At 46.3% G+C, this 15402-nt stretch overlaps 1 protein-coding gene across 2 annotated transcripts in view; it reads left to right on the forward strand.

The window, feature by feature from the left end:
* Positions 1 to 12680, forward strand: part of LOC139532123 (neuropilin-2-like) — a 67067-nt gene extending 54387 nt beyond the window's left edge. Inside the window, exons 13-17 of one of the 2 annotated variants that reach the window (XM_071329308.1) lie at positions 2134 to 2399; positions 2840 to 2936; positions 4435 to 4467; positions 9980 to 10039; positions 10255 to 12680. In XM_071329308.1, coding sequence (XP_071185409.1) covers positions 2134 to 2399; positions 2840 to 2936; positions 4435 to 4467; positions 9980 to 10039; positions 10255 to 10571 — 773 coding nt within the window. In that variant the 3' untranslated portion in view covers positions 10572 to 12680. Of the gene's footprint in view, positions 1 to 2133; positions 2400 to 2839; positions 2937 to 4434; positions 4468 to 6606; positions 9775 to 9979; positions 10040 to 10254 lie in introns of those variants that run through there. The other variant, XM_071329309.1, reaches the window with a different exon arrangement.
* Positions 12681 to 15402: the final 2722 nt, after the last annotated feature.

Consider the following 15402-nt stretch of genomic DNA (forward strand, 5'->3'; position numbering starts at 1 on the left):
GAGACTGCTGTCTGGCTCGATGGCCAAAATATAGCGGCATTCTGCTGGCTAGATGACAAAAATGTAGCGGCTGCTGATTGGCTGGGCCCGACTGTTGTCTTGGTAGTGGCTTCTGATTGGCTGGGCCAGGCTGTTGCCTGGCCTTTAGCTGCTGATTGGCTGGGCCAGACTGTTGTCTTGGTAGTGGCTGCTGATTGGCTGGGCCAGACTGTTGCCTGGCCTTTAGCTGCTGATTGGCTGGGCCAGACTGTTGCCTGCCAAGTGGCTACTGATTGGCTGTTGTCTTTCACCTCCACAACAACATTGACATCCATTGGCTCCATATCCTGATGACAATGCACTTGATTGTTGTTGTTGATCTGGGGCCCCTCTTTCCAGTCCATAAAATGGTCCTGGTCTTGTCCATAGCTGGAGTTTAGCTGAAAGGTGGCAGGGGCTGAGTTGGGCTGGAGCTGGCATGCAGGTTGGGTGTTCAAAAATGGACTTTGCCATTGTCCCTGCAATGAATCAATCAATAAAACACATTGTACTTATAAAGCCCTTTTTACATCAACATTTGTCACAATGTGTTTTAGAGTAAACCGCCCTAGGCCCTGGGCTCTGGTCAAAAGAATTTCACTAGCTATATTGGGAATAAGTTGCCATTTCAGACTAGTCACTATAATCTAGGCCAAACAAACCTGGTTCAGGACCTGGTAGGTAGCCACTCCAGGCGCGGGAGATCCTCCAGTCTGTGTGATCAGCCATGAGGCGAGAACGTCCTTTGGAACCATCCTCAACACTTTCCAGATGAACTGGTCCAAAGGGAATGGATGGAGGGGCCCAAACTGGCTCAGATATTGGAGATAGTCCATTATTGAAAGAACTTGGCGTAATTATATATTGTTTAATTGTTCAGAGCAGATAGCAATGTGATAGGCAATGCTTTCAAGTGCCTAAATGATTTGGTTGACCTCTAGAACGTTGCTTCACAGGTGTTCGGATGACATCACAGCTGCATCACAATCGAGGTCAATGACTATGACATTGTGCACTGTGCTCATCGAGTTCTGTTTCTATGGTCTAGCTTCAACTAAACAGATATAAAGGCCCATTCCTGAATGAAAATGTATTTTCTATGAAATAAATCAAATAAATGTTTTCTATGAAGCTGAGGGATGAAGCTGGATAAATGTAATCACCAAACAATTCGTAGATGGAGCTATAGATGCAAGGACTGAAAGTCCATGGGGTCAAAATGATAATTTTAATCATATTTTGAAGATAGACATTGTTTTCAATTTACACCTGTTGCCTGAGTACAGGGGATATAACATATACTATTTATATATATATTACATAATTACATGTCAGTTTGTAATATATAACGGTTTATACATGAACATTCAGCTGGAATATGGGGATGCTAATATCCATAACTTCATTGTACCTAGTGCCTCTTGGACAATACACACACACACACACACGCACGCACGCACGCACGCACGCACGCACGCACACACACACACACACACACACACACACGCACACACACACACACACAATGATTTTTATCTGTAGTTCCCTCACCTAACTGCTCTAACACACACTGCGATAAAGCACAGGTGATCTTGTCAGCAATGTGTTGATACTGGTCCGTAGCCCACTTAACTCTACATACACACGCCCTGTCAGGTTCAATCCCTCAAAGGATTCCGAAGTCCACATCCAATTTACTAACTAAACATCCTCTTCTATAAACAACTGTCTGCGTTGAACCCAATGCTATTATGTAATGGGGTCTACCTGAATAGCAATGGGAATGGCTCCCTTGGGTTGGCTGTGAATTCATCACCTTCCCTTAGTGCTTGACTCTCTCACTGACCCTATTCTTCTGTTAGGTGTGTTTTGATATGTATCATATCCCTGTGCTATTGTAAGTCTGACCTTGTAGTTGTGGTATTGTGTGGTTTTATTCTTGTGTGTGCAGATGCACTGATGTGCGCACGTGTGTGTGTACACTCCCTCGTGTGTGTGCACATGTGCCTACGTGTATGTATTGCCCATACGTGTGTGTATACGTACTGTGTTCCCCTCACTGCAATATCTCAAGTCTCTAAACCCACCACTGCATTGTCTCCCTTCCCCACACAGACCTGAATAGCTACCTGTACATCGAAGCCAACCCCAAGATGGCGCGGCAACGAGCCAGGATCCTAAGCCCCATGGTGGGACCTGACACGGGGCCTCTCTGCCTGCTCTTCTCCTACCAGCTGTGGGGAGAGGCCCAGGGCACCCTGCGCATCCTTCTCCGCGATGCCCATCACAAGGAGACCCTTCTCTGGGCACTCCGCGGCGACCAGGGCCCCGTTTGGAAGGAGGGTCGCACCATCCTGCCCCGATCCCCCAAAGAGTTCCAGGTATTCGGGCGTCAGCATGCTCCCCTCTCCCTTCCATAGAAATTGCCTGTTGGAGTTAGCTGGAGAAGAGTTAGCTGGAGAAGAGTTAGCTGGAGAAGAGTTAGCTGGAGAAGAGGTAGCTGGAGTTAGCTGGAGAAGAGTTAGCTGGAGAGGAGTTAGCTGGAGAAGAGTTAGCTGGAGAAGAGTTAGCTGGAGAAACAAGCAGAAGTATATTACTAGTGGTTATGTGTTGCAGTGGTCCATATTCATGGTTATCGATTCCATGTATAAGATGTATCCCTGCATCTACATGTAGGTCATTTGCTTCTTCCTCCTCCTTCCCCTAATCTTCCTCCTCCTCATTCCCTTACTCTTCCTCCTCCTCCTCCTCCTTCCCTTACTCTTCCTCCTCCTCCTTCCCTTACCCTTCCTCCTCCTCCTCCTCTTCCTCCTCCTCTCAGGTGGTTATGGAAGGCTTCTTTGACCACGGAACCAAGGGCCATATCATGATCGACAACATCCACATGAGTTCTGGTACACCTTTGGAGGAGTGCACACGTAAGTCTGCAGATTATACAAACATGTGTACACACACTCACTGACACATATACATACATGTGCATACACACACATACATACATGTGTATACACACACCTGACCCTCCAGCACCCCAGTTATTTTCCTCCGTCATCCCACCACACCACTCAACTTCTGTTCCCCCCTCTATCTCTCTCTCTCTCTCATTTCTTCTCTACCTCTGTCTCCTCCTCCTCCTCCTCTCCTCCCTTGGGGTCCCCGACCTGTCACTCCAGTTGTGCTTTAAACACCCCACACACACACAAACACAAACACACACCACAAGTTCCCTCATCAGAATTTCGGGGATAGACTGACTGGTACTTCTGAAAGCCGGGGCGAAGAGATGAAAGGAGAGAGAATGAACGAAAGAGTGGAGTGTTATTCCTCTGCCAGAAAAAGAAAGGAAGAATAGAAAGTAGGCCATAAACGCCCCGTGGGCCCCTGCGATGCTAATCTATGTTTCGTTAGATTTCTTCTTCTCCTCTCGTATCTGTAAACAGAGCTTTCCAGAGCCGTCAAAGCAATAGATCCGGCACAGGTGTGTGTGTGTGTGTGTGTGTGTGTGTGTGTGTGTGTGTGTGTGTGTGTGTGTGTGTGTGTGTGTGTGTGTGTGTGTGTGTGTGTGTGTGTGTGTGTGTGTGTGTGTGTGTGTGTGTGTGTGTGTGTGTGTGTGTGTGTGTGTGTGTGTGTGTGTGTGTGTGTGTGTGTGTGTGTGTGTGTGTGTGTGTGTGTGTGCTGGGCTTTTTAATCTAGCCAGAGCAGGGGGGGTTTAGGAGTAGGTCTTAAACAGATCACAGACAGACCGTGGGTTTTGAGCCAAAAACCTGCCATCATCGAGTTTGACTTCATAGAGTTAGGCTGTGTGTGTGGGGGGAGGGGGGGGGGGGTGTACGGTAGTGTGGTTGTGAGACGAAAGATGAAAACCCGTCCTCCCTCTGTCAACCGGTGTGGAAGTGCCTCTCCCCCTCTCTACCCATTTTCTCCTTCTTCCTCATTCCCAAGGCATGCTGGGAGTGCTCTTATCAACCAGCGCAGTCGAGTTTGTTCACAGCACATTGGTGTTACCGCCAAAAAGTCTCCCCTTCCCAAGTCACCCCTCTCACAGGCCCCAATTCTTTTTGTTGCCTTTCCAAGTCAATCAGACTCAACGTTGTGTGTGCAGTCAGCCAGCCAGGCAGCAATCTTCCCCAGCTCAACTGGACTCCACAACTTTGAATGACTCAAACTTCACACAGTCGCCCTCCAAGTCTCCCAACTCACAATAACACACTCTTTGACATTGCATTCTACCCCAAGAACACATACCTACAGGCTCTTTCATTCTATTTCTTTTGAGTTGCAGTACTGAGAAAGTTGTCAATAGGCTATAGAGTGATATCAGTGCCAACAGAATCCGAATTAAATTTGTTTAAATGTTTTTAGCTGACTTTCCTAGCTATTGTTCAGGTTATAAACAGTCTTGTTTCTCTCTTTCAGATCCCTTTGCTGCCTTCCCTCCCGACATGACAGGTGAGTTTGCGCCCCTTTAGCCGTGTAATGATGTCACTTCCTGTGCAAATCTTTCCGCTTCCTGCTCGCTGCGCTGCACTGTACAGCTTTGGCTAATGGGAGCTTTGCTTGATGGCACCCATGTGACAAGCCCAGTCCAATCAAGAGAAATGGGTGTGCAAGAGCTGTGTTCGCCACTTGATTAATGCTGCCTTGGGGACAAACGATTCCCAAAATCATCATCAGCATCCAGACATCATCAAACGACATCAGAGCCCACTGAATCCAGCAGAATCCAGTTTATTGCAGAGAAATTCATACTATTGCTTTGACATGTCTGCCTCAATAGAAATATTGGGAGAGCTATAGGGGATTGATGTTATTGCTTGATATAGCGTTTTTGGCTGCTGATTCCAATACGATAAGAGCTTGGGAATTTGTGTGTGTGATGTGTGCAATTTCTTCCTCCACCGCGACGCACGCAAACATACACACAGACACAGACACACACAGACTCATACACACACACATGCACGCACGCCCACACAGACACACAAAAGCACACACGCAAAAACTCACACATACACACTTCCTAGTGAAACGTAATCAAATAGAGTGACTCAGCTGCGACGCCGGTGTCTCTCTCATCCTCTCAGCTCTGTCTAATGAGCGTGTGCACAGTGCAGTGGCAGGTACACGCACCATTTCCCTCTGTAATTATGTGACATGGTCGAATACTCAGGGTGGCTTCAACTCTACACCGTACATGGAGTCTCTCAGCTATCTCTCACTTTCTCCCTCTCTCCCTCGCTCCCTCTCTCTCCTCTCTCTCTCTCCCTCTCTCTCTCTCTCTCTCTCTCTCTCTCTCTCTCTCTCTCTCTCTCTCTCCCTCTCTCTCTCTCCCTCTCCCTCTCCCTCTCCCTCTCCCTCTCTCCCTCTCCCTCTCCCTCTCCCTCTCCCTCTCTGTCTCCCTCTCTCTCTCTCCCTCTCTCTCTCTCTCCCTCTCTCCCTCTCTCTCTTAAACTGCTGGTTTTGGTCCATTTTCTTAGATGAGACCTAAGAGTTCTTGGAAACTGTTGTCGGCGTATGATTTCACAGACGTGTATGAATAGGAAGACGTTGTTAGGGCGATTGCGCAAAGAATGTGAGAGGGGTTCATAGGATTGAAGTGGAGGAGCTGTGTTAGTAGAGGAGGGTCTCCACTGAGATACTTCTTGGCCTGAAGAGGAAAGAACTGACCAAGAGAGCAACAAAAACAAAGACTAGAACAGAACAGCAATGTGTCTTCCAAATAAATCCATTTGAACCTGCCAAACATATTCCATCACTGTCTCCAAATTAAAGAGAGAATAATCCAGAACATTCCTATGTGGGCTCCATGGGGTCTTATGATTGGTCAGTGGAGCACTGGGATTTCCTGTACCAACAGGAAGTAGTGGCTCCTCGTTGGGGGGGAAAATATTTTACTTCATCAGCGTCGTCACGTAACGTTGCATCAGTGACTTTTCAATTGAATGTACAAAAAGTCAACAACGTACACAGTTTGTGTCTTGATCCAACCCAGGTGTCAATCATAAATCAACCACAGGGCTTGAAACCTCTTTGGTTTGATTTCGTTCAAACTGAAATGATATTTGTTGTCAAGTTAATTAGGTATCAATTCATATTGTTCAGATGTCTCCGTCCAGTGGGTCTGTGTGTGTGTGTGTGTGTGTGTGCGTGCGTGCGTCCGTTCTGTTACAGCTAATTATCACACCCTTTGTTTCACACCCAAGTTATTACATGAGACCTTTATTCATTGGAGCATTGGATCAATTCAATCCCACAGACTCATTTCAAATCTGTAGCTATACTCCACTGCTCTTAGTGTGAAAATCACCTCTCTCACCATCGACTGCCACCCAAGCTTCAATCCTCAGATCAAAAAAACCCTGATGCATTTGATTTGTTTTAGCCATTATCTGTGATGAATAACTTTTTTCCCCCGTTTGAGCTGGCATGCTTGTGCATGCCCATGTGCTCGTACGCCTGCTGTTCATGTGATGGAAAGCCACAGGGGAGAAAAAAAAACACAAAAAACAAAGCAGTCCATTGGATGTGCTTAGCTTGCCTCCTCTCTACTACCCCCCCGAGCCAACATATTCCTTATCTCTCCACCAGGGGGAGGTGTTCCTGGCGGGAGTGACCCCACAGTTGACACGTTGGCGCTGCCACTCATACCCACCCTCTGGTACTACCTCGTGGCCGCCGGGGGTGCCCTGATACTCCTGGCAGTGGCCATCTTGGTACGGGCGCTCTGTTGCCATCGACGAAGGCTGGCAGCGAAGAAGAGCCAGCTCTCTGTGGCCTACCACAGCCAATCCCAGTACTTTCAGTACTCCCAGTGCTCAGCCAGTAACCCGGTAACGGCCGCTCCAGGGACGGAGCCGGTGCTCACCGTGAGGCTAGACAACCACGGCCACCAAACATATGCCCTCTGCTGAAAGGAAGCGGTGGGGCTTACAGCTAAACACCTCCCCTTTTTGATGGCATGGATCACGGATGATGCAACGGGGGACAAGGATCGGAGTGGTATTGACAGTGACATTTTCTGTTAGGTCCTGCTTTCATCAGCAGCGGATGTTATTGTTCACAGACTAACTCTTCGAACACTATTTCTATCATTTGAATCTGCCTACGGACTACGGACGTAGTTTCGGTCACTGTTTTTATGGGGGAGTTGGTCGTAGGACATTTCACACTTCAAGCTGTGGTGATGTGATTCAGAGAGAGATGAAGCGATCTATGTGAGTGGCTCGTTTCAAACCCAACCTCCAGCCTTACAGGACTATTGGTTCTAGTTCTGGTTCCTACCCCCCCGGGGATTCCTGAAATCGCACCAGCACGGACACACTCGGTGTGGGCTAACCTCCCGGCCTGGTGTGGGTGTAGTAGTTCAGCCATGTAAGACCTCCAGCGCTGTCGGACCACAAACAGACAAGTGAGAGATACTGTCTTACTGACAGCTCCGCTGGAACACTCTGAGGAGAGAGAAGAGCGGGAGGAGAGGGAATGCTACAGTCAGAGACAATGGATGCGCTACAGGAGAGGCTTCATTATAAAGATAGCGCGCCAGGACAGGCTAAGGTGTCAGTGTTACTATTACTGAAGGAAATGTTATAATAGATACACTGTAACGATTACTTGTGTTTTGTTTATTATGCGCGGGCCGGGTTATTGGGTATTCCAGTGTAAGACTAAAAGCATGTTTGAATATGAAGTTGAGCATTTTTTGTGTCACTCTTATTGACCTGAGGAATCAACCTCATTCACGCAGCTCAATAATAATATTTCAGTGGTCCCACACTGGAAACCCTGCATCAAGCTTTTGATTGAATTATGACCCCTCAGTCAGTCTGTGAGCAGAGTCCCTGTCTTTATAATATCATTATCAACCATCATCATCATCATCATCAGTGATTAATGCTCATTCCCACATTGTTTGTGTTCTATCTTGGAAAGTCCTCAATGGCGTCACCCATGTGACAACATGTGGCTGGTAAGCCCCACATCCAACTCTATGCAATACTCTCAAACAGCTGTAAGACTTTTTTTTCTGTTGCGTGTGCTCTTAGTTGAGAATGCACCAAAACATCATGGAAACCAGAGACAAACTACAAACAATGCTTCCCCATAACTTAAGAATGATGCTGGCGGGATGCATCCCTCATTAGAGCATTGAGGGTATAAACAAAATGGCAAAGAATGTAATGGTATAACTGGTGGCCAAGAGAATTGGAAATATGTTTCAAATGGGACCAGGCCCAATTATGATAATAGTTAGCACATATTTAAGTTGGCTGGTTTGTTAGTGGTTATGTCGAGCTCTGAGAATCAGATGGCCCTTAAAGGGGAAGTTCACCCAAATTACAAAACAGTGGCCATGTAAACAAAGCCTAAGCATGGGTTATATAGACTGCTTTCAGGGGATTTTTTTTGTTTTTTTAATTGTGTAGTTTGGTTGAACTATCCCTTTAATGATAAACAGTTGTCTATCTCACCATTATAGTACATCCAGAGCTAGTTTAGTTCAATACCTGCCCATTTAACCACCAAATATGTCAAAGGTGTTTTCCGATCTCAAAAGTAGTCTATGAGATGAGTCCACGTCCCATAGTTGTGTAGATCCAGCTATATGCCTCAACCTCGAATGAGTGGAAAAGATAAACACCAAATAAAATCAGCAAATGATGGTGCTTCCATTTACAACCGGTGGCCTGGGATGTGAACTTATCTCAACATAAGACCAATTCCCAGGTCTGAAAGCATCTGACAAACTTTGAGTTTGGAATGAACTGTCCCTTTAAGTAGGACAACCGTGTTTGGGTTAGAGTGATGCCTCCACACAATTAAATAGAACATTTCTACGGAAGCCACCATGTTATCTGGGGGGGTTTGAAGAAGGCTATAAGGACCATAGAGTCTTCCTATTAAGTTGGGTGAATGTGTGTGGCAATCAGGCTTTTTACTTTTCTCAGAGTGAAGAGGAGTTTTTTGGCATCCACTCACAATGTGCTTTTAAATCAACTGGGGGTTGGGCACCCCACTCTGTCCATCTCACCGTAGGTCCGCTCCAAGCTCTTAATATCTCTAATTAGGTAATGGAGCGATAACATTTATTTAGGCTGTAGTAAGCACTTTTCTCTTTTCCCATCTCCTGCACACACAGACACAATCTCTCACGCAAACACACACACACCCACATGCAGTCTCTCTCTCACACATGCGCACATGCACCCCTCCCCCCACACACACACCAGCAGCCAACAGCAGTTGCCCCTGGAGACAATATTAATGATTCTCGTTGAGGGCTCCAGTTAAGGTGTTCCTGCCAAGCACTTACTCCCACCTCCGTCCACATGCCAAGTGTTGCGCACACACCACTCAAGATGAAAATAAACCTGAAGTTAAAGTGGCGTTTTCAAAAACAGCGTCGGGGTGAATTTTGGGGGGGTTGAACGGAGGGCTAGGCTTATGCACTCCTAAGCACCACTCTCAGTGCTGATACTCATTGGTATCTCATGATGATCACACCACATCGCAACGCAGTGGGTGGAAGCCAGGATGGGAACTGTGTTTGATTATCTCTTTGTCTGTTTAGCGCTCAATGCATAATCTATTTGTATGATGATGATGATGATGATGATGATGATGATGATGGTAAAATTGTTTGCTGATACTTTACTTGGGCTTTGCACCTCTTTGTGAGCTATGTCGAAAGTGTGATTTGAAATAGTTAAATGAATGTGAATATAGTATGATCTGTGGTAATAAAGTGATATTTTTCTACATTGTGGTATGTGTCTGTATGCCATTGGACTTTAGCAGCCCCAACACATATTATAGCAATTCATTACTGTAATTAGTAATTACAGTGAAAGAAGATTTGACATAGACAGCTTACATTATTGCATGAAACCAAAATGTACTGTATGGATGCTTGGCATTGTACATACTTTGTACAATTGTTCTGTTGTATCTTCTTCTCTCATAGATAGGAGACCAGAGTTTGGAGACAGCAGACTTTTTAATGGCAGGGACGAGTTAGATGGAGGTAAGTGCTTCCATCAACTACAATGTATTTCATGTGTCCATTACTGCAATAAGTTTTTCCAAATGTGAAAAAACACCTCGTTTCTAATAAGCATCTCTCTTTTTCTCTCTTTCTCTCTCCCTCACTCTCCCCTCTCTCTCTCTCTCCCCCCCCCACATCTCCCCTCTCTCTTCTCTCTCTCCTCCCTCTCCCTCTCTTTTTCTCCTGTCGTCCAGGCTGGGCGTTCCCCGAGGAGTTGAGTACGGCGGCCCCGTCCTCCGAGCCACTGGAGACGCGCGTCTCCTCCTCGGCAGACAAGGACAACTCGTGGCTGTACACGCTGGACCCCATCCTGGTCACCATCATCGTTATGAGCTCCCTGGGCGTGCTGCTGGGCGCTGTGTGCGCCGGCATGCTGCTCTACTGCACGTGCTCCTACAGTGGCCTGTCATCGCGTAGTTCTACCACGCTGGAGAACTACAACTTTGAGCTGTATGACGGCCTCAAGCACAAGGTGAAGCTCAACCAGCAGCGCTGCTGCACCGAGGCATGAGGAGAAAGAGTGGGGAGAGGAGAGGGGTAGAGGAAAGGAGAGAGGCGGCCATTTTGAGGAGATTATCTTCTCCTTTGTTTTCTCTCCTTTGCTTGGAATGTGAATTTCCTTTCTGAGCTGAAGGACTACACCTGCCAGATGGAAGGACATTTTGGGGAAATTACACTTTTTAGACTGATCTTGAGACCCCTCCACCCTGCTTCAATCAAAGCGGTGCAGTCCAGGGTGGGGTTTTCTGGACCAAAACCAATGAGGGAAGGACTGGGTATTTCCCAAAGTGGTCCCTATAGCAGACTGTTCCATTGCCAGGGGAGTTCAAATATCAACACATATCAATACCTACTATCCCCCCCCCCCAAAATTGAGAACTCCATATAAATACATCATAGTTTTCTAGGTCTAGTTTTTAAACTGGAAAGATGTTATGCTAAACTCCTTGACACAGAAAACGCCTTAGACAGGTGTTCATGCAGTGCTTAGATAGTATTTCTCTATCACGTGGACACAGTGGCCTAGAACCTAGTGAAGTGAATTCTTTATGAAGTGTTTTTGTTGAGTTAGACTCTTGCGTCTCTGTAACACATCAGCCTCAGTTCTCCGCCCCATTTTCTGACAGGTCTGGGGTATTTTTAGACTAATCACCGTCTTTGGTGTGTCTTTTTGTTATTTGTTAAATTCTTCTCTGTTTTCTTTCTCGTTTTGGCCTGTTGCCAGCCTGTGAATGCTGATAAAGAAAGGAGGGAATGGGGGGAGAAGGGGGGGGTTCTAATCATGTTCTCTTCTAAACGTGTTCCGTTTGAAGATAGAAAGCAAGGGAGTTTATTGTTAGATTTAGTTTCAGGCAGTGGTTGCCGGTGGGTTTGTATCGAAAAGGTTGGCGGTCGTGTTTACAGTAAACTGTGGCTAGGTGAAGTAAAAGGTTAAGGTGGAGATGGTTTTGGCCAGTGCAACCTATGGATTGCTGGGAAATCCAAGCAGAGACTGAATAGCCATCTACAAATGAGAACTGATGAAGAGAGAAGAAGGAAACAAAAATATGAATCAATGGAGCACAACGTCCTAAATCAACCTCTCTGGGGACAATGTACTCTGTGTGTTGGATGAGTAACGAATCGACGATAAAACGCAAAGTGGGATACAAAAACAAAAATATATATATATGTTCTAGATCGTTACTTGACAGTGGACACACATCTGAGCTTTAAGTCAGCGATTGGTAGAGGAAACACCAATGGAAGGAGACCATTTCCTCAGAGTGGACCAATGTGGTCTTGGTGTCATGGTTCTTCACTTGTGCGCTCCTCGTTTGATGTTTGTTGCTCTTTTTTTCACACTTTGACTCCATTTTGCGTTGTCACGGTGAGGCTGGCGTTTTTAACAGGAAACAGGTTTATGGGGAGAGGTAAATCAGGAGGATTTAAACACACATCTGCTCCCTCTGGACTCTCTAGCCTTGTGAAGGAGGAGTGGGAAAGAGAACAGTAAATCTTTCCACTGTACCTCAGACTTCTCACTTTCACACACACTGATCACACACACACACATGCATACACAGCGTGCACATGCTAGCACGCACACACCGAAGAAAGAGTATCCTGGTCATTCTGGTGCAATGATGGGCATGTATAGGGCTGTGTGCGTCTGGATGCACTGAAGTGGACCCAGGCTTGTGCTGACCGAGAGGCCCAGGTTGTTGGGGGGGGGTCGCTGGGCCGTGAGGTAGAGTCTATCCCCTTCCACCCTCCACCCCACCAACCCACATTCCCTCTCCTATCCCAGAGGCTCCCATCACTGGACCCCACTGACTCTCTTCCAAGTGCCTTGGAGCTTCTGTGATCCAGCTTGCCTTTGTAGCCCATATCAGATTACAGATACAGAAACAGTAGCACAATCTGTCTGGGCAGGAGGGGCTAAAACACACCTCCCTGGGCAAGAATGAGTCAAACTCACCCCTCTGGGCAAGAGAGGGGCTAAACCTCACAAGGACGACCCTGACACTGGTCAGACCTAATTGTTGCTTGGGGGCTTTGTACAGAAATGTTCTTTTTATGATTGTTATTAATATTGTTATTATGATTATTTAATAAAGGATTTATACCATACAGAGAATGTTGGTGGTCATTTGTCTTGCTTTGTGTGAGTTTCAGATGGGTTGTTAGTATGAGGACACTGAGGTAACCTCGGCTTATACACACCCACACTCATACACAGTACATTGTGTCGTCTATAGCCATGTACACACTTGTACACTCTAACAAACACCCTCACAGGCACATTTCTATTCACACACTGTACACTGTTTGTATTCACAAACTCTCTGTATAGGTCACACACACAGGCTTTCAAACACAAACATGAAAACAGACATGCATACACACAGTGTCAGCCAGCCATAGTTTTCCTCTCATCTCTCCATGGCCTCCCATTAGCCCAGACCTCTAGTCACCCTTGTTCAGGAGCTCCAACATCAAAGCTTTGAAGTGCCCAGCGTCTCTCTCACACACACACACAAAGCACACACACAAAGCACACACACGCATATGATTACTCTGCTTCCTCCATTTACATGGCTCCCCATCTCCTACACATGGTTTTGTTTGGCCATGTCAGCCCTCATACCTAAACACTAACACAACCAGAAGGTATGGCGTGTAACATATCCGTGATTTCAAGGATTTCTCTGGCTGGCATTGGTAAGAGGGAGGAAATGGATACAGTCATAATATGAATAGACTGTGTATTGAATTTAAAGGGAAGTTTTAATGAAATTACGTCAATTCGCTAAACTATCCCTTGAAGGGGGAAATTTGTCTCACAACAGACCAAAAAGGTAATTGTCTCATATCTTTTTATATCCCTCACAATGGATTGACAACATTCACTGTTAGCTACTTCCTGGGAACTGTGGCTCAGCTTTGAGTTGGGCTCTTTACTGACGGTGTAATACCCACTGCTACACAACCAGTGATTCAGAGCCTCGACACATGTTGTTACCCAGTCAAAGTGGGTGCGCGGCTGTTAGCACGCTCTGCGGTGCAACATAACAGCCCAATTATGGTCCCTAAACGCAACACCCGAACCAACAGAGGAGCACACCACCATCTGTTAGCTAGCGAGCAAGTGTGATTGATCCCAGCAGAAACGAGCACACCAGGCACAAACCATGACCGAACCGTCAACAAGAAATGACCAAAGAAGCCTGATTGTCGTTGTTCTGTGCAGGGGGGGGGCTCTGTTCTTAGACTCAAATTATAAAGTAAAATAATGTTTTGCCAAATGATGTTTTTTCCCTTTTCTCTGTGAGTTGGAAATGGAATATTCCACATGAGCTTTTTCCTTTCCTGACATCAGAGAGACGTCTCGCTTCTAACGTTGCACCCGGCCAGACCAGCCTTCAAAGCATCTGTAAACTGATAGGGCCAGATTAAGAGCGGCAGCGCCAGTAGTGGACACACAGCTCATTACTCATTCTGTAATCACAGTGTCTGTGTGAGGGCTACAGTGGTTGCTCCACTAAAAGTTTTGCGATTATGCTGCGGGACTTTGTAGGTCCAATCATTTATTTGTATCTTGATTATATGTAGAGAGGAGAGTGTTGTGTGGTGTGATTGGGTGTTGCTGTATATTTTGTTGGTTGTTGGTGTATTTGTTGAATGTAGGTTCGTTGGTTTGAGTGGATTTTCTCTGTGACTGAATCGACAGATGAGAGAGAGACCTATTGACAGTCTGGGCGAGTGGGATCTGATCGAGATGGAGCGACAGTCCATTCAGCCCATCAGTGATGAACAGGAGCGGACCCCAGAGAAGCACCAAGAGACTGACCCAGTATCCCTTTCAGCAGTATCCAGACCCCTCACATCACTCCCTCCCTCCCTCCCCCCACACACACTCCTTCTCCCTTCCACTGAGCAGCCCCCCTGTCTCACAAGGCACGCTGGGAAGTCAGCCCAGTCACATCCCTGCCTGTCATGTCCTGTGTGCCAATGGTTCAAAGCTTATATCTGGGTCAGAGGAGGGGTGTACAGGGGATCCGGGCTGCTGCTGCCATAGAAATGGAATTAGATTCTAGAATGTGACATAAGGTTTGAACCAATCTAGAATAGATTATCCCATTCAAGTCAATGTTCTGTGATAGGTGGACCGGCGGCCACATTGAGTGTACCCATAGGAGTATTTCCATGGACTAACCTAATTACGTCCCTTCTAGTAATTATATTTCTATGACCGCTATCGCCCAAACACAGTGACATCCACAGCCACCTATCTAAACATTTACAGAAAGACAGGCTGTCACTCTTTCCTGGCGATTCATTCTCATCTCCGCCACTACAGGATATGGCTTCTGAAAGCAAATAAATTGAGGAAATATTAGAACAAGAACATAGAGTATCTCTGTTTGTGAGCTCAAACTAGGCCAGACTCAATGTGAGGTCTGTGTCCCAAATGTAACCCTATTCCCTGCATAGTGCACAACTTTGTAGTAGTGTAAGTACACCACTATATAGGGAATAGGTTGCCATTTGGAATGCAACCTGGTTCTCGCTCCCCTGTCATGGAAGGTCATCATGGAGGAAATTCACTCAATATACATATTCCCTGTGAGCTGATTGAATGATGCGCTCTTAAAGCTGAAGACAGCACTCCAAGAGGAAACGGTCAATTGTCAATATATTGCTCTGTTTGTGATTACCATTCAGATGGTAATTTCTCAAGTTATTAGTCGACCTTTGAGGTCAAATGTTTTTCATAAAGATCTAATATCTATGGGGCTCCCGAGTGGCGCAGTGGTCTAAGACACTGCATCTCAGGCGTCAATGCAGTTCCTGGTTTG

The sequence above is a fragment of the Salvelinus alpinus genome, chromosome 10, assembly GCF_045679555.1.
Source record: "Salvelinus alpinus chromosome 10, SLU_Salpinus.1, whole genome shotgun sequence".
Lineage (NCBI taxonomy): Eukaryota > Metazoa > Chordata > Actinopteri > Salmoniformes > Salmonidae > Salvelinus > Salvelinus alpinus.